Raw genomic sequence first — 22,833 nt, 5'->3', positions numbered from 1 at the left:
GTGATCTGAGATGCTGATTACTTACCTGTGGATTTTTAACTTTACGTCTGGAGTGAAGAATTTGATGAAATAAGCATGTTAGTAGAATATTGCTGGCTTGGCAAAGGTTTCCTTCATCTGTAAGATATTATCCTGTAATTGCTGCAAACCTGCAAAATATATGGTTTAGTGAACATTGGTAGATATATTCTCTTTCCACATGGTATACTAATCTGGAATTTGTTGCAGATGAGATAAATCTATTACGACTTGAGCATTGAAGAATATGAATGGAAATTATTTTTATCATGGATGAAACTACTTGTAGAATTTGATTAGATTTTACTTGTTTATTTTATTCTAACTTTAGCAGTTTATTTCAAGAAAGTGAAATTACTTAAATGATTTGGTGTAAATCTCTGAAAGTTTTTCAATAGCTTACCGACTTTCTTCTAATTACAAAAAAATTTGTAATTCTAGCTTTTGTAAACAGTACCTTCTCTTCCTACTTGTACCCCCCAAAGCCCCACAGAAACTGAAAAGAAAACAGGAACATACAATTTTATATTTATTTGGCACCTTTTTAATGTGGAAAAGAAGTACTTAAGTCTTGGATCAGGGAGCATTACTTCCTATTTGTAAAATATAAAGTGGAAAGTTAAGGTAACTATTTACCTTCCAAAGCTGTTACATATCTATAGCATGCTATCTTCATCAGATTTTTATGATAAAAAAAAACTTTTGCAGATGAAATATAAAAAATATATATATTTTCTTACATCAACAGTCCTAATTTTTCGTATATTTTAAAATTGATATTCTTTGGGCAAGCCGTTTTGTTACTATGGATATTTGCTATTCATCAAATCTGATACTACCATAAGAATGAAGTTACACTTCAATTATTAGTTCCCTATGAGAAATGAGCACAGTAAATCTAACAACAGAAATTTAAAACAATTATATATTCAAATAGTTACATTTTTAGATGGACTCCTCCAAAATCTCTTTTCTTATGACATATAGGATTGCCATTCTAAGAGAGCAGCTAAAGAACCCTAGCCGAGATTGGTAAAATTGAGAAGAGATTTTTTTTTTGTCAATGAGGATGTCCAGAAGTTGAAACTCACTTACCTGAAATAGCAAAATCATACAGCATCCAGAATTATGAGTTAGAACAAGTGTTTTAAAATACTTAATGTGTATTTTAATGTTCATGGAAAATGATTCAACATCAGATGTTTGTTCTTTGAACTTACTTTTGATTTTGTGGTGGTGGAAATAGGGACAATAGTAAGATTTTAAGAAACTAGCTGGAATTCACTCTAGGGCTTCCCCCCACTGCCCCCATCCCCCACCCCCATCCCCACCCCCGGCCCCGAGACAACATAATTTTCTTCGCAGAGATTTCGTGGCTTTGCATAACTTGGTATTCCCTAATTTAACTGATACCATGATATTGATAGTTTTGTTTCCATAAGGAAGTACTAATTATTTTAAACATGTTTCCCAACTTTCAGGTAACATTTCACACAACTGGGAGGCATCCGCATCATATTTTGGGTGGGGGATGACCAGAATGATCTGCTTAACTGTATTATTCCTTTTTTTTTTTTTTTTTTTTTTTTTTTGAGACGGAGTCTCGCTCTGTCGCCCAGGCTGGAGTGCAGTGGCACGATCTCGGCTCACTGCAAGCTCCGCCTTCTGGGTTTACGCCATTCTCCTGCCTCAGCCTCCTGAGTAGCTGGGACTACAGGCGCCCGCCACCGCGCCCGGCTAATTTTTTGTATTTTTAGTAGAGACGGGGTTTCACCGTGTTAGCCAGGATGGTCTCGATCTCCTGACCTCGTGATCCGCCCGCCTCGGCCTCCCAAAGTGCTGGGATTACAGGCGTGAGCCACCGCGCCCGGCCTTAACTGTATTATTCCTTATTGAATTATTCCTTGAAAGCAAACTAAACATTTTGGACAACATGTTGACTTACTTAAGCATATCACATGTTTCTTGGAAGTGATTTTCTTATCAGATTTTTCAGGAATTGAATTGTGAGAAATGGACAATATCCTCTTGAAAAAGTGTCCCGTGTCTCTGTCCATTGTAGCATCCATAAAGTTATCTCTTTATTTAAATGATGTTTTTGAAAATGTTACTTTAATGTTTATAGAAAATAATTCAAAATCAGTAGTTTGTTCTTTGAGTTTTGGTTTTGTGAAGGTGCAAATAGGGACAATAATGAGATTTTTTTAAAGACCAAAAACCAACTAGCTGAAACTCACTCTGGAATTTTTTATTTCCCCTGAAAAAGAAATAGTCATTTTCTTCTCAGCAGTTTTGTGGCTTCTTTGATTTCAACCACATCTTCCTAGCTTTACCTTTTCCAGTTCCCTGATTTACCTGCCTTGACGAACATTTAGTACCTATTTTTGCATAACTTGTGGATACTTACTGCCTTACTTCCTGCCTTGGCACCCCTTCTTCCATCCCATGCCACCTGCAGGGGATGTGCTTGTCAGCCCTCAGATCCAGTAACCTAGCTCCAGTACTGGGGTTCCTGGAACCAACCTCTACCCACACCCCCTGTAGAGAGACCTGTGCTTCCTCCCCCACCCCCCACCTCCATGACAGATGCTTCACACTCCACTACTTCCATCACTGGCTGAGGCTATCACAAATTAATAGTGTGCCATATCAAAGCTGTAAGAATAGACCTGGAGTCATTGTAGATGATGGTTTTAAAAGCGTCATTGATAACATCCTAAGGAAAAATTTGACTTCCCGAAAGTGAGTAAGTGTGGCCCCTTCCTATGTGTAATCACTGCACTGGCCAGAATTTATTTGTAGGGAGTGTCAGCCAAGCACAGGTACTTGTTGGCTTCTCTTTGTGTCACGAATTCAAGTCAGTTTGAAGGGCATTAGTGTGCACAGCCGTAGGACAGTGGGGATGACAGGAGACACATTACGCATCCTGGATGTGTGGGGTGAGCCTCGAAGCCCTTCGGCTGCACTGAATCACCCTCAGGGCCTTGCAGGTACCAGCCGTCTCTTCTTTTTCCAGACCTTTCCACATGCCCTTCTCCTCTGCCTGGGACACTTTCTTCACCTTTTCTCCAGTGAGCCAACTTTTTCTTCTCCTTTAGGTCACAGCATTAGTAAGCATTTTCTTGAGGTAGCTTTCCTTGACTACCCACGACCGGGTTAGGATCCCCTCTGTACATGCTCATATTGTGCTGCCCCATTCTGAAACATGGCACATAGTACCATGACGGCAATTAGCTTGTCTTCTCCCTTGTTAGATTCTGAGCTCCTGCAAGGTAGGAATCATCTCGCTTGCTGTTGTATCCCTAGCATCTAGGACTGTGCCTGTCTGACCAAAACTTATCAATATCATCATAAATGCAAGGGCTGATATTATCAAGCACTCACTATGTGCTATGCTATGTGCTTTGGGTTTTCTCATTAAGTTCTCACAACAACTTTAGAAATAGATATGATAATGAATTTTACAGAGGAGGAAATTGAGACTGATAGAAGTTAAGTAATTCCCTCAACACAGCACCCCTAGGAAGCAGCAGAACTGGTATTTGTCTCTGGAGTCCCTGCTCATAATGGCTAGATTACACACAGTGATGAACAAATAAAGGATGTCTGCAAAGGCATCCGGCCAGAGCTCTGTGTGGGGCCAGCAGCTTCATGAATGATCCAAGGAGTTGGCATTAGCTGGCCAGAAATGGTGTTCCAGAGAGTCACTTTTTTTCTAGTCGTATAGGAGAGGTCAGCTCCAGATGCCAAGTTCTAATTACTGGCAGTTTGTTTTCTCTAAGAGGTTTGGCATTTACTCTGGCTCTTAGAACTTTAGAGGTCATGTGGTATAGTATACAGAACTCTGGTGTTAGAATTAGGGATTCGAGGCTTGGGATTACCCCACTTTCCCTTAAACACAGTGTTGATGTGAGTAGGTTGAGAGTGGTCTTTGTGAGACCACTTCTCTGCATGGTATAGACAGGGAGTTGTAGTGGTAGTTAGAGGGAGTGTGTATAAAGCTGTCTTCCCAACTTGATGGCAGTGACTTACTGCTCTCAGGATGTTTTCTCTGGCATATTATTTCCTGTCATGGGGCACCTATTGGTGCTTAATAAAATAAGTGTACATGCAGGGTGATTCCTGGGCAGTTCTACTAACGATTTAAGATTTCAGAAAGTTACGCCTTCTACCCATACGTTAAAAGGGAAACATCTATTACAGTATCATAATATGGCCCTTGACATCATTTACTGGATTAAGCAACTGCATTATTTAATTCAGAAAAGGAAAAGCATGTAGGTTGTTTTCTTACTGCCTCCCCACCAACAGCAACATTATAGTAAGATCTTATTTTTCTTTCTTTCTGTTTGTTGTTATTGTTGTTTTAGAAACAATGTCTCAGTCTGTGGCCCAGGCTGGAATGTGGTAGCATGATCATAGCCCACTGCACCCTTGAACTCCTGGGCTCAAGTGATCCTCCTGCTTCAGCCTCCTGAGTAACTGGGACTACAGGTGTATGCTACCACGCCCAGCTAATTTTTGTATTTTTTTTGTAGAGATAGAGTCTCACTATATTGTCCAGGCTGGTCTCAAACTCCTGGCCTCAAGCAGTCCTCCTGCCTCAGTGCTGGGATTATAGGCATGAGCCACTGCATGCAGCCTTATTTTTCTACCTTACCTCTTTGAGTGTCTAAAGTAACTTAGAGGAAAATTCTGAAACTAGTTAAATCCAGGGCCTGCTGTGTACAGGGCAGAGAATTTAGTTTTTGTTTTGCAAAGACAGGCTGTAAATAAGTAAGTACAGAAAATAAGAGGATTTCCACTTGCAATAAGGGTTAGGAGGGAAATAAACACAGTGAGGTGGGAAGAATAATTGTGTTTGGGTTGGTGTGAGAGTAGAAAAGGATGAGGAGTTGGACAAGATGGCAGCTGAAGTCTGAGCATGAGAAGGGGCGGGGATGGGAAATTGTGGAGAAGAGGTAACAGTGAATGCAGGAGCTCAGAAGGGGAGCCTGCTGGACGTGTTGTTGGGGTGGCATCATGGCTGATACTGAGGGAGTTGAGAAATAACATTTTATTTTTTATTTTTTACTACTGGTTTAGACTTAACTAACCAAGTTAATGGCGCAAACAACTAAACACATTAGTAGAGACAGGCATGAATGAGAGAAGCAGTAGCTGGGGCCAGGTGCTGTATGGTTAAGGTAACGAGCTCACCTGCCTTCAGGGCCAGACCAGTACCTTGACTTAGTGAAGACAGTGTGGCCTTACTTTTGTTCAATTTTTAATAGAGCCATAGGTGTAGAGAAATATTGCTCTGAGAAAAACAGCAAACACCATGATAAAATGGCAAGTGAGCAGTACAATGCCATGATGATGATGGCGAGTGGCCTTTGACCTCAGAGAGACACAGTAGGGACTGGGAGCAGCTCAGAGCCTGCTGACCCTGACTGAAGGGGACAGCTGTTCCTCAGTGCCAGCCAAACATTGCCATGTGGTATTGTGAGCTGTCTGGGCTAAATTTGCCAAGTTTTCCAGAAAACCAGAAATCTGAATTTTTCTATGAAAATTCCCAGATTTAAAAATGTTGGCTCAAACTTTAAAAAACCCTACAATGAATAGATAAAATGCATATGTGGACTTACAGTCTGAAACATCTGCTGGAAGCCCTTTTATATTATGATAAAGGGGGTTCAATGAAGTATGATACATGTGAACCATTTCCTTGTGCCTGGTACATAGCCAGTACTGAGGAGAAAAAGGTACTTATTATTCATTGCACTCTTGATGTGTTTAAGTTGTTTTCACCGTTAATTTATTTAATGAACTCTCAATCCGTATTAAAGATAAGTATTATCCTAGTTTAATTCAAGTGATTAAAGTAATGAATGATTTTTTTTTTTTTCTGTTTGCATATTGGTTAGTAGTTTGCCCTATTAGTTTGGTTAATTCTATGTTTGTGTTACATGAGCAAACATTAATTTTGTGTAATTCATGCAAAATTAGTGAGGAACAAAGGATGCACGTTTTAAATCCTGTTCTTCTCTTGTTTACTGTCCATTTCCATTGCTGGGCAGTCGTTGCTTCCCTCACTTGTCCTGGTGCTTCCACTCATTTAGGTCTTGAGACCTCCTAGCCAGTGTTAGCTGCATGTGCAAGTGGGAAGGACCTTTGGCAAAAATGCCATTCTGAACCAGGAAAAGGATGATGGGGAATGCAGTCTTACGACGTGATGTCGCATTTAGGTTTTCATCAGTTTTAATGAAATACAAATGTGCCCAAAGTAAGTTATTTTTTCCCCCAGGGAAAAAAAATCTTCATTTAGTATGGTCTAACTCATGCAGTTTTGTATTACAGGAATCATGTTTGGTGTGTTGCAATCCCTTGGCAGTTGTCTTGGGGAATTTTATTCAGCACAAGCATCTCTGACGGTTCTGGCATCAAGTTGGGTTAATTACTTGTTCATGTACTTTTTGGTCTTTGTGTTAAAATTCTGAAGCATCGTGGAGAGGAACACTGGGAGTAACAAAATATATTTGAATATTTCTAATAGATTAAAGGCTTATAAAAAAATCTTTTTCCCCCCAAGGGTTTTTTTTTTTTAATTTGCATTGTTTTCAAATGAGATCATTTTATATCAACATGAAGCTAGGAACTTGAAAATAAACTTTTTTGTGTGTGAAAAATCTTATCTGTAAATACAAGTTTTTAATTAAGTCAATATTTCTCTCAATTTTGGTTACAGATCATGGAGGAAACAAATACGCAGATTGCTTGGCCGTCAAAACTGAAGATTGGAGCCAAATCCAAGAAAGGTAAATTGTGAGAGAGCGAGAAATAGGTGGTTTTGATAACTGAGATTATGGAATCACTGCAGGTTTGCTGGGGAGAAAACTAACCTTTATTCTTAACACTTTTGTCCCAAAATATTTGTTAAGTAGAAGTCTTTCAGGAGGATATTCGTGATTAAAAATAATATATAGTTTTTATCCAACAACAGAAAAATATTAGCTATTAATATTATGATAGAAATGTAAAAAGATGCAGCAACCTGTGATTTCAAGGGTGCTCATTCGATTGATATCATGAGTCATGGTAACTCTTCACATGTTTTTAACACATAAATTTCTATTGTTTATATTTCAGAGTTCTTTTTTGTGTACTACACAGGTTTAATAGCTGCTTTTTTTTTTTCCTTCCAGTATGATATGAACCTTAGATTTCAGGTCTCCAGTGCTGCTTGTGTTCATCTGTCAGACAGCAAAGAACCCATTAGATTTCCCTTTTAGGCTGAGTGTTTCCCTTGCCTGGTTTTACCCTATGGGACACTACTCAATGTATAGATGTTCGGAAATGAAAATAAAGGCCTCCTTAGTTTTCTCCCTGGATTACATAGTATTTTCAAATGTGACCTGCTAGTATGTATTTTTATGGATAGTTTTTAAAATATGACCTTAGTCTCAACAAACTTTGTTGAGTATATTTCATTAGAAGAATACAGATGCATGTAGTTGTCAGGATATAATGACAAATACCATCAAACAATTAAAAAATAATTGCAGTCTGAACATTATCCATCATGGTCTGGCTTTCTTATTGTTGCTGTTTAGTTTCGTATTTGCTGCCCCTTCTCCCCATGATTTACTGCTAAATGATAACATTGCAAGATTTCTCAGTTTCCTTTCTTACTTCAGTCCAGTTTGCCTTCTTTTAATTGCATTTCGTTAGAGTTAACTCATCACATGGAATAAAAATTATTTTAGTTATTTAGTGAGTGTTGTTAGCTGGACTTGAATTGACAGGAATTCCTATAGAAAATCCTATCTTGTTACTTTTTGTTGTTGTTGTTTTGAGACAGGGTCTCACTCTGTCACCCAGGCTGGAGTGCAGTGGCATGATCATGGCTGACTGCAGCCTTACCCTCCCAGGCTCAAGCCATCCTCCCACCACAGACTCAAGTAGCTGGGACTATAGGCACGCACCACCATGCTTGGCGAATGTTTGCATTTTTTGTAGAGACGGAGTTTCACTATGTGTTGCTCAGGCTGGTTTTGAACTCCTGAGTTCAAGCAACTCTGCTGCCTTGATCTTCCAAAGTGTTGGGATTACAGGTGTGAGCCACCGCACCCAGCCTTGTTACCTTTTTAATTGTTATCATGGGCGGTAAGGAATTGGGAACTTATATGCTAAACAATCATAAGAAGACATGGTGAATTTGCAAGTGCAATTCTGTATCTTTGTATAAACCTGTATTTCTCAAGTGCTGTAGAATATATTCTTAATTAATCTTCAATAATTTTTGTGGTATGTTGGAATGTTTTGTACTCATTATGCAGAAGAAGAAACTGCCGTTCATGGATTATCTAGCTATTTGCAGCATTTAAAAATTTCTGTCCTACTACTTGAGTAAATTGGAACTTGAATGTAGACTAAATATTCTTTCCCTATTTTCAGGCATTTTTACTTAAAGAATAAAATTAGCTTTATTACTAGCCTAATAAAAATGCAACTTAATCAGTCTCCGAAGAAAATCCCCAAGGAAACGTGAACATTAAAACAATTCCAGATAACTTTTTATGTCTTCTTCTCTTGCAGTATCCATGCTGTTGTTTTCCTCTGCCCTATGCCATTATCCTGAGAAACTGAGAACTGATTAGTTTTTGTTCAAAATGTGGTGACAACATTAGACATTTCAGAAAATACGGAGATGAATAGATTTTATTCATTAGTTTCTTGTCATTGGCACTTAACCCATTCAGAATGGCCAACTATATTGCACATTTTGATTATATATTTTGCTTTGGAATTAAGAATATTTCAGCAGTACATTCTACGGCATTTGACATAATTTCCACATGGTTAAAATTAACCTTTGGAATTGTGCCTAAGAATTGATCCCTTCAGGCCTGGATCTACAGGCATCGTTTTATTTTGTATTATTTATGAAGTGTTATGGATGTATATACTACTATATGATGCACAGAATGCACTTAAAGAGAACATGGAAGAGAGAGAATCAGAAGTTTGCCTCAGAGGAATTTACTGTTCAGAATTTACTTGAGTTGTTCTTATCATTTAAGCACACAGCTGCTGAATCAGTTCTTGGCTAATATCCCTGGTATGTGTATACCTATATTATTTTTTAAATGATGCACTTCAGAGATGCAATTTTTGGACCAAAATTTGTATTTAATACATGTGAATTGAAAATGGCAGGAGGTATGTTAGAAGGTAATTATTTGCTCTTTCATCTGATGTGGCCGTTCCTTCTCACCCCTGAGTGTTGTAGAGGAAGGAATTGTTGGTATTTAATGCTTTTTCATTCCAGACTATTATTATTCAGGAGACCCAAGAATATAAATGTATTTAGGGACCCATGCCATGTTTTGGGTGATAATTACATTCAAAATCCTATGGTGATGTGAAACTTTGGAATACACACATAATCCCCAGGCTGTGCTAGCGAGACAGTACAGCCATAGGTTTGTGTTGCATGTCACTTTTGAGTTTCTAAAATGTGTGTTGGCTAAATATTTGAGCCTAGGCAAACATTTTTCATAGCCACTGTTACCAGTTTGCCCCCTTCTTTACCTTACTGGAATTTAGTCCTGTGTTTCCTAAATTAGCTTCCATAGCTCTGTCTAAACTTTATTTTTTGAGCCATTAATCCTATATCCAGAGCTGCTGTTTGAGTGGCCGTACGGCTCACTTGCTTGAAGAGCTGGTAGGAAGCTGCCTGGCAAGAAAAGCAGCCAACAGCCTGAATTTGCCATCAGTTAGTGAGTTCAGATTCTTCTCCTTTAAAGATGCTGGCTCAGTAGTTCTGAGGCTGGTACTGGGAGCTGCTATATTTAACAAGTTTCACTGCTTGTTCTTATGGTCAGGCTGACATTTGTGAGGAAACAAATCTCACTATCTGACATGGAAATATCATGATTTAGTCACTAAGAAGACCACGTGTTCTGAAGGCAGTGGGTAACCACTACTGAGAAACAGGCAGAGTCCTTCTACAGTCACTTCTGGATAATGCCCATCTTGGCATCTATAGAACTACATTTTTATGGATGCATTAATTTCATTGTTCTATCATCTTTGTAGTCAGTTAACGTGGATTCGTTTAGAGTGATGACAACCTCATTGTTCTGTGCCTGTGCTAAATGTTGGATAAAAGACCATCTAGTTTTTGTCCATTCCCTTCCCTCCTTTCTTATCTCACTTTTCTTACCTTTCACTCCCCCTTCATTCTTCTGTGACTGTATTCTAGATGGAATGTAGTGGGGGAAAGAGTAATAGAAATATTTTCATGTGCACAGGGCATTTTAGGTAAGTGCATGTTTTGTGATATAAACTAAGGAACTATAGAATTATTTATTTAAACTTTTTTAAATTTTAGATTCAGGGGTACATGTGCATGTGTTTTTACATGGGTTTATTGCATACTGGTGGAGATTGGGCTTTTAGTGTTATTGTTACACAGATAGTGAACATTGTACCCAATTGGTAATTTTTCAAGGCCTTGCCCTAGAATTTTTTAAAACATCTCTAGAGTATTGGAAATTATTGGAAGGTTGAATCTGCATTAGAGCTGGAGAGAACTGAGCATTTAAGGTTCAGTATAATGGACATTTAAATCAGTGAATGTAGAATTGTCTTAAAGAAGGTCACAATTAAGAAAAACAAAGCATTATTTGGTATTTCTCCTGTATAACGTAAATTTATTTTAAGTGGATAAAAAATCTAACTGATTCCAACTCTTAGAGTGAGAATACTAGAGCAGTCTCCTTTACATTGAAAAATTTGAGGTTTGTGCCTGTGAAATCAGTATTTAAGGATTAAGGTGTTTAATACCATACACCCTTACCAACAGAATAACTTCAAGCACTCATTAAAATTTTTAACATGCTATTCTGAATCATAGCCTTAGTATTTTAAAATAAATGCAGCTTCATTAAAGTACAAATTGCATTCTTAACAAATTTGATTGTTTTGCCAAATAAAAGTCCTACCAGATCTGCTTTAAGAAATAGATCAAAATGATTTGTAATGAGAATTTATCACACTGGTATATTGTGTTGTGAGCTTCATGATGCTAGATAAGTTTGTTTTCTTAAACAGGTAAACATTTTTCTCACAGTCTTCTTTTGCTCTTAGTCTGCTTATCAGTCTCTTCTTAGAGTGGCGAAGGTAAACGGTAAATGATATGGTTTGGCTCTGGGTCCCCACCCAGATCTCATCTCGAATTGTAATCCTCTTTATCCCCATGTGTCAAGGGAGCGATCTGGTGGGAGGTGATTGGATCATGGGGGTGGTTTAATTCCACACTGTTCTCATGATAGTGAATGAGTTCTCACAAGATCTGATGAGTTTAAAACTGTTGACATTTCTTCCTTCCCACGCTCTCTGTCCCCTGCTGCCATGTAAGATGTGCCTGCTTTCCCTTCACCATGATTGTAAGTTTCCTGAGGCCTCCCCAGGCATGCAGAACTGTGGGTCAATTAAAGCTCTTTCCTTTATAAATTACCCAATCTCAGCTGTTTCTTTATTGCACTATGAAAACAGACTAAAACAGTGAGTAAAAAATTGTTTAAGTTTTTAAGCCAAATTTCAAATAACTGAGGTCAGCATGAATGAAGGTTTATTGCCGAGTTCAACCAAGTGATAGGAACTAATCCCTGCAAGTTGCATGATGACTTATAAAACCCCAGGACTAGCAGGAATGAGAGGCATTGACTGGGTTGTTTGATGTTTCCTGGTTTGGAGGCAATTTGGCACCATATTTAACCATTCTCTTCCTCCCAGAATCAACAAAAGAATCTGTAGAATTCCGTGAGTTTTTATTGTTTTTGGTTACATTTTATCAGAACAAGTAGATATCTAATAGAAAATGTTAGCATGAGAAAAATAGTAGACAGTTCATTTTGTTTTCTCCAAAAGAAAATGTTTTGTTGAGTATGCTTACACTTTTTTTGGGTGTTCATAGTGAACTAGTTAGTTGAGGGCTTTAACATAGTTGCACTTAAAGGGCTGAGGGCAGGGAAAATGCATGACAGGGCATGGCATGCTGGACCAAAGTGTTTCCAATAGTGGGTTGCAGCCTATTCGTGTGTCAGGTGTTAGGTTAGTGGGTCGCAGCCAGTAGTAAAATAACCCAACTAGGTTAAAAAAAATAGAGTGTAAGGGCATTGTTTGTTATTAAATTACTTTTATTTTGTATTTTTTGAGACAGAATCTCACTCTGTCACCCAGGCTGGAGCGAAGTAGTACAATTTCACCTCACTGCAACCTCTGCCTCCCGGGTTCAAGCAGTTCTCCTGCCTCAGCCTCCTCAGTAGCTGGGACTACAGGCACACACTACCACGCCCAGCTAATTATTATTATTATTATTTTTTGAGATGGAGTTTTGCTCTTGTTGCCCAGGCTGGAGTGCAATGGCGCAATCTCGGCTCACTGCAACCTCCACCTCCCGGGTTCAAGCGATTGTCCTGGCTCAGCCTCCCGAGTAGCTGGGATTACAAGGCACCCACCACCACGCCCGGCTAATTTTGTATTTTTAGTAGAGACAGGGTTTCTCCATGTTGATCAGACTAGTCTCAAACTCCCGACCTCAGGTATTCCACCTGCTTCAGCCTCCCAAACTGCTGGGATTACAGGCATGAACCACCACACCTAGCCAGCTAATTATTTTTTTTGTATTTTTAGTAGAGACAGGGTTTCACCATGTTGGCCAGGCTGGTCTTGAAATCCTGACCTCAAGTGATCTGCCCGCTGTGGCCTCCCAAAGTGCTGGGATTACAGGTGTGAGCCACCATGCCTGGCCAATATTTAATTGATTTACATATTTATAGAGTACAGTATGATATTTCAAAACATGTATACCAGATGTAATGCTCCAAGTGAAGCAGCGTGATTGTCTGGGGTAAGTTCCTGAGGTTCGTTGCCTCATGCCAAGGAAATCAAGGACACGGACACACATAGAGTGAGGTTAACAGTGGAGTTTTAATAGGCAAAAGAAAGAGAAAGGAGAATAGCTCCCTCTCCTGCGAGAGAGAAGGGTGCCCAAGTGGAACTTCCAGCCTGCAGTAGAGTGCACAGGATTTTATAGACAGGCTTGAAGAGATGGTGTCTGATTTACATAGGGCCCAAAGATTGGTTGGACCAGGTGTGACATAGCATGTGAAGAAGCTGGCCACCTGACCCTAATCTTTTATTATGCAAATGGGGTCTCTGCTTGGCCTGTGCCATGTTGCTTGCTCCTTACTGTGCACGTGGTTGACAAGGAAAGGGGAAGATGGAGCTGCCATGTTGGACCTACCTAGCCCCCAGGTGGTCTTTTCCTGGTGGCACAGCTGCCGGCGTTCACCTATGCAAGCTTCCAGCTTGCTTGTCTATGTTTGCAGCTTGATTTTACTGGCTGCTCTTTGTTAGACAAGAAAATGATTTGGGGGCTGCTTTCATGAAAAGGAAAATCTTACTGAGGACTTCCTTACCCTCACTATCTGCCTAAGTAGTTTTCTCTTAACTCCTATATCACAAGCAGGGTCATTAACATATCCATCACCTCCAACATTTATTATTATTTGTGTTGGGAACATTAAAATCCTCTTCTAGCTATTTGAAAATATATAATAAATTATATTTAACTGTAGTAACCCTACAGTGCTATAGAACACTAGGACTTATTATTCCAATCTAGATCTTTCCTTTGTATCAGTTAACCAACCTTTCCCTATACCACCCTCCCACACCACAGCTTTCCCAGCCTCTAGTAATCATTGTTCTGTTCTCTACTTCTGTGAGATCAACTTTTTTCTCTTTCACATATGAGTGAGAACATGCAGTATTTGTCTTTCTGTACCTGGCTTATTTCAGTAGGGTATTTTTGTTTTTGTTTTTGTTTTTGTTTTGTTTTCTTTTTTTTTGAGGTGGAGTCTCACTCTGTCACCAGGCTGGAATGCAGTGGTGCGATCTCGGGTCACTGCAAGCTCCACCTCCCGGGTTCACGCCATTCTCCTGGCTCAGCCTCCTGAGTAGCTGGGACTACAGGCACCCACTACCGTGCCTGGCTAGTTTTCTTGTATTTTTTAGTAGAGATGGGGTTTCACTGTGTTAGCCAGGATGGTCTCGATCTCCTGACCTCATGATCTGCCCGTCTCGGCCTCCCAAAGTGCTGGGATTACAGGCGTGAGCCATCGCGCCTGGCCAGTAAGGGTATTGTTTAGTAAAACTTTTATATGCATCTCTGTTTATGTGCAAACATACACCTGTGCACAAATACGTTAGTAGGTCTTGATATAAAATGGATGATAATGAAAGGTTGTAGAACACGGTGCTAGGTGGTCAGCTCTCCAAAGGGTAAGGAGCCTGTGGATTTTGTGAATCACTGCATCCCTAACACTGTAACCAGTTGATAGTTGGCACTCAGTGTTTGTAGATTGAGCCCTCAACTCAATCGTGGAAACAGTGGAACCACTAATACGGATGGGAATGTATATCCCTAAGGTGTGTCATGTAGGAACAAGATTTAGAATTATTGCCTTCCCATGTGAGTGATAATCACTGTTATGAAAATTATCCACACTGATATCTTCCCTATAGACCCCTTAAGTAAAAAAATGTGGGACATGATTGTGACTAAACCTTCTTTAGTGGTTCTGAATAGTCCTAATGATGACTGCCTCCACTAATGAGAGAAGTGGAAGGAAACTTAGGGACAACGACCTGACCATTGTCATTCACAGGACACCTGAATGAATGAAACTCTGGTGCCATTCTCAGTAGGCTTTTAAATGAGACTTAACAAGACACAGCCTTCTGGTAGACCTCCAGACTATAGTTGTTTTGTTTGTGGTTATTTTAATTAGTATTTATTTACATAATTAGCAATTATGTAAGTGGATCCTACCATTTGTTGAAACCCATTGAGGTCAGGCACTCTGTTAAATATTTTACGTAGATATTCTTTTCAAATTTTCGGAGCAACTCTATGAGTGAGGTGGTAGTATTTTCATTTTTCAGATGAAGAAACTAAAGCTGGTAAAGATAGATTAACTTGCCCATGGTTTTCCAGTTGGTAAGTAGCAGACCTCAAACCCAAATTCAGGTCTGTTTGTTTCCAGAACTCCAAATCACTGTACTCAAATGCCCTTTCATACCCATACATGGGTGAGAAAATTCCTTTCATGGTGCTTTTCCCTATTCTAGGAAGTTTCATAATGTATAATAATATCTCTTCAGCAACCATTGCCAAGATTAGCTGATGATACTCAGTCCAGTTTCATAATGTCTCAGTCCTTGGAGATTACAGAGATTTGAAGGTAGGCTGAGGTTAGCATGTCTTATAGACAATACCTCTTTTTTCAGGGGAAATTGGATTTTACAGTTTAAAAAGACAAAACCACTCAAAGGTGTGTACATTTTTGAAAAGTGCTTGCCTCTGAATTTTACCTTGATATTTCATGCCATGTGTTATTTCCTTAGCCAGAGACTTTTTGATATGTCATTAAGTTAATAACTTTGAAAAAATGAGTTTGGAAGGAAAATAAGCCCAGAATATGTTATAAATTGCTTGTTGTGTTGGTTTTCTTTTATGTGTATATGTGTGTGTGTGGTTTTTTCTGTATGTGTGGTTTAAATATTTGAAAATACGTTTGTAACATACCTGAGGACCTTTGTATTTCTTCTGGGTAGAAAAATGTGTGGTTTTGTTGTTGTTGTTGTTCTTGTTTTTGAGACAGGGACTTGCTCCTTTGCCCAGGCTGGAGTGCAGTGGCGTGATCATAGCTCAGTGCAGCCTTGGCCTCCATGGCTCAAGTGATCCTCTTGCCTCAGCCTCCCAAGTAGCTGGTACTACAGGTGCAAGCCACCACACCTGGCTAATGTTTAAATTTTTATGGAGATGGGGTCTCGCTGCATTACCCAGGCTGGTCTCAAACTCCTGGGCTCAAGCTGTCCTCCCTCCTCAGCCTCCCAAAGTATTGGGATTACAGGCATGAACCTCTGTGCCTAACCAGAATATTTTGTACTTAAAACTTTGGTATATATTATTAAGATCATCACTTGGTGAATGCTAATTGAGGGCCCAAAGTAGAAATTCACCCCAAGAGTTGAGTAAGTTGTATGCAATGTACTAATAATCACTGGCTAGAGAGAGCATGGTCTAAATAGGACCTCTCAGAGGAGAACAGAGACCTGGGCCATTCCAGTTCTTGAAGATTCCAGTATACTTAAACAATAAAAAGTTTATAAAAAGACTGTATTTTTAAATATTCAATTTTTCAGTGCATATCTTTCTACATGAATAACTGTATTTGTAGATACTGCCAAATATGCACATTTGAGATCCTTTTTGAATACATATTTTCTCACACTCACACACAGTGCACACATCATTTTACAGGTGAGACAGCTCATGTTCGGTGACCTATTAGCAAGACTGAGGACCTGAGCTTGGGTTCATTTCTTGATCTCCAGCTAGTTCTGCCTTCTCTTCTGAAGGCCCCAGGTATTGGCTTGTTTTCTTACCTTATAACTGCTGCAAACTAGCCGTTCTTTCCAATCTTTTTTCTCTCTCTCTTGTACCAGGGTCAGAGAGGAAAATGGTCTCAGCTTTTCAGTTATCTTCTCAAGCCTAAATAAGCAAATATATCTGGTAGTTTTCTTTCTTTTCTTTTTTTTTTTTGAAAAGATATTTTCCCGTAACTTAGAAAGGAAACAAATTTTCAGTGGAATAGAGAGGTGAGAAAGTAAGTAAAAAAGTGAAAACATCAACAGAAAGACAAGCCAGAGATGGAGAGAAAATATTTGCAAAAGACACATCTGATGGAGAACTTTTACTCAAAAATATACAAAGAACTTTTAAAACCTAACAATAAGAAAACAACCTGTTTTTTAAAAGTGGATCAAAGATCTTAACAGACACCTCACCAGAGAAGATATACAGATGGCAAATAAGCATGTGAAAAGAGCCTCAACATCATGTATCATTAGAGTTGCAAATTAGAACAGTGAGATATCCCTACTTACCTGTTAGAATGGTTGAAATCCCAAACACTGACAACACCAAATGCTGGTGAGGATGTGGAGCCGTAGGAACTCTCATTCATTCTTGGTGAGAATGCAAACTGGTACAGCTACTTTGGAAGATGGTTTTGCAGTTTCTTGTAGAATTAAACATGCTGTTACCGTATGATGCAGCTGTCTCACTCATTAGCATTTACCCAGGGGAGTTGAAAACTTACATCTGCACAAAAATCTGCACATGGAACAGATGGTTATAGCAGCTTTATTCGTAATTATCAAAACTCGGAAACAACCAAGATGTCCTTCAGTAGGTGAATGAATAAATGTGGTACATTGACACAATGAAATATTATTCAGTGCTAAAAAGATATGAGCTATCAAACTGTGAAAGGGCATGGAGGATTCTGTTTTCAATCTAAGTGAAAAAAGCCAGTCTGGAAAGGCTGCATACTTTATGATTTCAACTCTATGTCATTGTAGAAAAAGCAAAACTTTGGTGACAGTAAAAAGATCAGTGATTATCAGGGACTTAGTGGGAGGGAAAACAGAGCACAGAACATTCGTAGGGCAGTGAAATTATTCTGTATGATTTACAGTGGTGAATATACGTCATTATACATTTGTCAAGCCCATAGAACAGGTTTTGAAGTTGATGTGATGTTGACAGTACCCGGGGAGGCAGTGCCCATGTATAGAAAGCGGCATATGGGAATTCTCTGTACTTTCCACTTGATTTTGCTGTGAGCCAGAAACTGCCCTGAAAAATAAAGTCTATATTTAAAAAAATAGTCATAGATACTGGACACAGCATTTGTATCAGCATTTTAAAATATACTGTATGCAAAGATAATGTTGTATGATCAAGAATAACTCCTTAATGTATACATTTAAAAGCACCACAAAATCTCTTAAGAAACAATCAAAAATTTTATAAAATTTTAAAAACGGAAAGTGAGGAAAATGTCTGAATTAAACAATAAAACACACCCAGTTATTCAACACCAGGTGACGACTGGACCGCGTCTGGATTTTTCTTAGCTTGCGTGACTCTGTGACTACTACTCTCTGCTTTCTTGGGCTCTTTCTCCCTCAATCTTCCTGTTTCCAGAACAGATGTTTTATGTCCTGTTTTATGTCCTCCTGCCTATAGTGATGTCCTAGGATCCCTTCTATCTGCAGCTCTTTTCTTACCTGTTAAACTGTATGAGGAGGAAAGGAGAAAATATTGATTATTTATCTGTTTTGTAATAGACTTTATAATAGTTGCCTGTTGTAATCTCTTTTAGTCCTTACAATAACCCACATGGGGTGTTATTGTCCCCATTATATATATTAATAACTAATGTGAAAGATGATATAATTTGTTGAAGGCCACTAAATTGTAAGTGATGTAGTTTGGATATAAACCTTGGTTTCAAAATTCGAGACACGGTAATCTTGTCCGTTCTGTAAGAAGCAAGCACATAAGTGCTAATGATGAGTGGTCACACACAAAAATAAAGATTTACTAACACATTTATTTAAGAAAACTCAGACTTAAACTACATTTGGTTCTTAAGTATCTTCTTCAAAAAGAAAGGCATTCTTGGGTAATTCCTTTCCTGACTTTTAGAAGTGTGCTGGATGTCATCTTTTAAAAATGTTCAGCTTACATTTATTTTTATTATTGTTGTTCTTCATGGTACCTTTCTTTCCTTTACTCCTTTTTTGAGACCCATTAAGGATTTTACTGGGATTTATAAACTTTCTTCTGGAATGGTGGTTCTCCACCTGAGGTGATTTTATTCCACATGGATCATGTGGCAATATCTGGAGACATTTTTCGTTGTTACAGCTGGGAGAGGGTGCTACTGGCATCTAGAGGGTAGAGCCGAGGGATGCTGCTAAACATCCTACCCTGCAGAAGACAGCCCCCTCAACACAAAATCATCTAGCACAAAATGCCAGTAGCTCAAGGTTGAGAAATGCTGAACTAGAGGAGTGGGCTTATTATCAGGATAGCATAGCACTGGATTCCCATTAGAATCCATAGTGTCTTCATAACACTGGATTCCCATTAGAACAGTTCATGCAGCCTGGTGCCTCAATTACCTGGCTTCCTTTTTTGTAGCATTCGCATTAGAATATAGTTTAATGTGACTACAGAAGGAAGAAAATACGTATGTAACAAAATAGGTGAACTAACAGAATTTTGGTAAAAGAGATAAAACACAGTAGGGTGATAGGTCTAAACATTTTAAAAGCCAGTTTGCAATCAGTGTTGAATTGTATAGTTGAATTGTGCAACTTCAACTGTTTTTTTATTCTCCATGAATGATTCACGTTATGCCTTTGTGCCTGCTTCAGTGCTGGCAGACAGACCTTCTACCCTCCCGGTTCATGTTGCCTCTGTCTTCCATTCCTCTTTGCTGGAATGTGTAGTTGTGATAACTGTGACAATTCCTAAGGTTTCTGACAGTTTTTGAACACCACAATGGTGCCGTAAATTCCTGTCTCGGCCAGGAGATGGACACCACATTTTGGTGGTTTCTCAAACCATGTGTGACCTTTTCCTGGTTTTCCTCTGTTCTGTCAGTCATGGCATGGCTGGACAGAATTCAGGGACAACTATCAGGCCTGTCAGGGGCAATTAAATTATTTTCATGAAGGCATTTTACAGTTGTAAACAATATTGAAGCCACCGTGTTGCATTTCTCATTAGCTAAAAAAAAAAAAAAAAAAAGATAGTGGCATCTTCATTTTTTCCAAAGTCATTTTTATGCCATTAAAGTATGGCTTGTGGTTTATTATTACATTTTTATGCAACCTTGGCACTGACATTTTTATCAAAAGATATTGGAGAGATTTCAGGAATGAGGAGTTACATTCCCTTTATATCTTGTTGCCAGAAATTACTCCTAAAGCAAAATAAATTCTGCCTGAAATAAAAATAAAATGAGAACACAGCATATGCGTGTTTTTGGCTCTGTGATCTATGCAAATAGTTATGTATTAACTCACTTATTAAAAAGGGCTTATTCTACACACACATTTCTACCATTGGATTTTTCTTCTTAAAAAATAACCAGAGGCCGGGCGCGGTGGCTCAAGCCTGTAATCCCAGCACTTTGGGAGGCCGAGACGGGCGGATCACGAGGTCAGGAGATCGAGACCATCCTGGCTAACACGGTGAAACCCCGTCTCTACTAAAAAATACAAAAAACTAGCCGGGCGAGGTGGCGGGCGCCTGTAGTCCCAGCTACTCGGGAGGCTGAGGCAGGAGAATGGCGTAAACCCGGGAGGCGGAGCTTGCAGTGAGCTGAGATCGCGCCACTGCACTCCAGCCTGGGTGACAGAGCCAGACTCCGTCTCAAAAAAAAAAAAAAAAAAAAAAAAAAAAAAAATAACCAGAGAACTTCTATATAAGCACGTAAACAGTAATACCATTATTTTTGTAGCTGCATGAAATACCATTGCATGTGTATGTGAGATATGGCTGTAATATACATTTCAACAGATATGATGACATTGGGTTGTTTTCTCTTTTGTCTACAATGAATTTCAAATTTATTTGCCTACTGTTACACATTTTTTATGTTGCATAAATTCTTTCAAGTAGAATTTTTAGGCCACAGAATATGAGTAACTTTAATATTTTTTAGGACTGTCACCTTGTCCTTTCAAATGACTGTTGAACTCCTACTAGGCAGGGGCTGGATTCTGGAAAGAGAAACAATTGTTCTCGCTCCTCTTTGCCAATACTGTGCTTTCCTGTCCTAGGTCAGTCTAAATAGTGAAAAAAAAAAAAAAAAAAAAAACCCTCATGTTGTCATATGCACTTTCTTAATAGAAAAGTTGAGCATCTTTTAATCTGTTTGTGGAACACTTATTTATATCACTCTGTGAATTGTTTGCCCTTCCCTTTTGTTGGTTTATTCATTTTCTTTCCCTATTTTAGTGAGTTGCTGTCTTAGTTCATTTTGGCTACTATACCAGAATACCTTAGCCTGAGTAATTTGTAAACAATAGAAATTTATTGCTTCCAGTTCTGGAGACTGGGAAGTCCAAGATCAAGGTGCTGGCCGATTTGGTGTCAGAGAGGGCCTGTTCCTCATAGGTGGCACCTTCTATGTCTTCACATGGTAAAAGGGGCAAAAAACCTCCCTCACATCACTTTTATAAGGGCTCTGATGCTATTTAGGAGGATGGAGCCCTTATGACTTAATCACCTTCCAAAGTCCCCACATCTTAATACTGTTAGCATTAGAGGTAGGTTTCAACATAGGAATTTTGTGGGGATGTAAACATTCAGACTATAGTACTTTTTCATTTTTATTTCCTAGTAAAATTAGACTTTCACATTGTTTTTTTCTACTGTTTAATTGTCTTGCCCAAACTGTTCCTTCCTTGTCACCAATGCTTATTTACAAGTAATTGATGGATAATTTCTATTTCAAATTAGAATGAAATGAATTGACCTTAAATCCTAATAATGTGTTAATTTTTGAAGGACTATAGACAAACATGTATTAACATTAAGGCCATTGGATTTCCAAAATAAATTATCTAAAGACTAGGTCCTCAATAGCATGGAAATGTGTGTGTGTGTGTGTGTGTGTGCGCGCACATGCACACGCATATGGTGCGTGTGTACGTGCATGTTTGCCCTGATACGAAAATTACTTATTCTATTATACAATAGTCATTGAATTTCTGAATTTTCTTGGTATAACAGAAAGATGATACAATACGTTGTTTGGTTTTGTTTCCATGTGTTGGGATTTGAATTCCAATTTTAGGGTAAAGTTTCTGAATTTTTTTTTAACCCATTATATTCAAGGGAAGGACATATCAACTTCGGTATGTTATTTTGAATTGGCTCATATTCCATTTCTACTTTGTCACCATTTCTAGAATGGGATCCATATGTAAAAGTGTTTAGCTTTTGGTATGATTTACTTTCTCTTTAACACTCAGTTTAATTAACTGAGAACAAAATTCACCTTCTGTGTTGTGCAATTTAAGAGGTGCCAAAATAGCACCTTACATTAAAAAATATCCTGGAAATATTTTTGAGTGCTTTGAATAAAGTTTCTCCAGCAACATTGATTTATATTTTGTTCCTCAACTCATTATGCTACTTACACCTTTACCTGGGTTGTGTCTGCTGTGGAAGGGCATCCTCCACCCTCCCTTTTCCAGCTGGCCAACTCCCACTCATCCTCACACATCCATCCCAGGTGGCATGTCTTCCTGGAAAGCTTCACACACGCCTCCAGATGGAGCCTAACACTCTGTTTCTTGCACCAGCTCAGCACCTTATTCATACTTACATTTGGGTACTTTTCATGCTTGTATTGCATCAGCCTAGACATTTGTCTTTTCTTTGGACTTTGAGCTCATGGACCTATGTCAAAGACCAATATGTCTTATTCCCTTCCATGTGCACAGTGCCTGCCAGAAAGTTAGAGTGATAAATTATGAATTAAAGTTTACATTATCATTAGATTTAGGATAAATTCGAAATTAATTCAGCAGTTATTTAAGTTATTCTGGTATCTTTTGAATAACTTTTGAGAAATTGAAAAATGGCCCTGGCAGCTGACAGGCCACAATGTTCCCAACTGAACATAAATACCTCTTGCAGAATATAAATAATCAGACAAGCCTACTTCTTGAGTATGTCTGAAACAAGACTGAGACAAGGACCCTCTCCAACCACAAACGTAATTAAACATCCCTCTCTTATGACTGACATGAATGATTGCTTCTTCTTTACCGATGATGACTCCAACTCAGCTTTAATCCTCTTTTTTCTAGATTAAATTTGCCAAG

The 22,833-nt window shown here is 38.7% G+C and overlaps 1 protein-coding gene across 6 annotated transcripts in view; it reads left to right on the top strand.

Annotated features, from left to right (window-relative positions):
* Positions 1–22,833, top strand: part of BICC1 (BicC family RNA binding protein 1) — a 332,934-nt gene that overhangs the window by 196,566 nt on the left and 113,535 nt on the right. For all 6 annotated transcript variants that reach the window (XM_065521082.2, XM_005565808.5, XM_005565807.5 and 3 more), the window contains exon 3: positions 6,746–6,815. In XM_065521082.2, the coding sequence (XP_065377154.1) occupies positions 6,746–6,815 (70 nt within the window). The remainder of the gene's footprint in view (positions 1–6,745; positions 6,816–22,833) is intronic.

This window comes from Macaca fascicularis, chromosome 9, assembly GCF_037993035.2.
Source record: "Macaca fascicularis isolate 582-1 chromosome 9, T2T-MFA8v1.1".
Lineage (NCBI taxonomy): Eukaryota > Metazoa > Chordata > Mammalia > Primates > Cercopithecidae > Macaca > Macaca fascicularis.
This window is presented reverse-complemented; position numbering and strand designations above follow the sequence as displayed.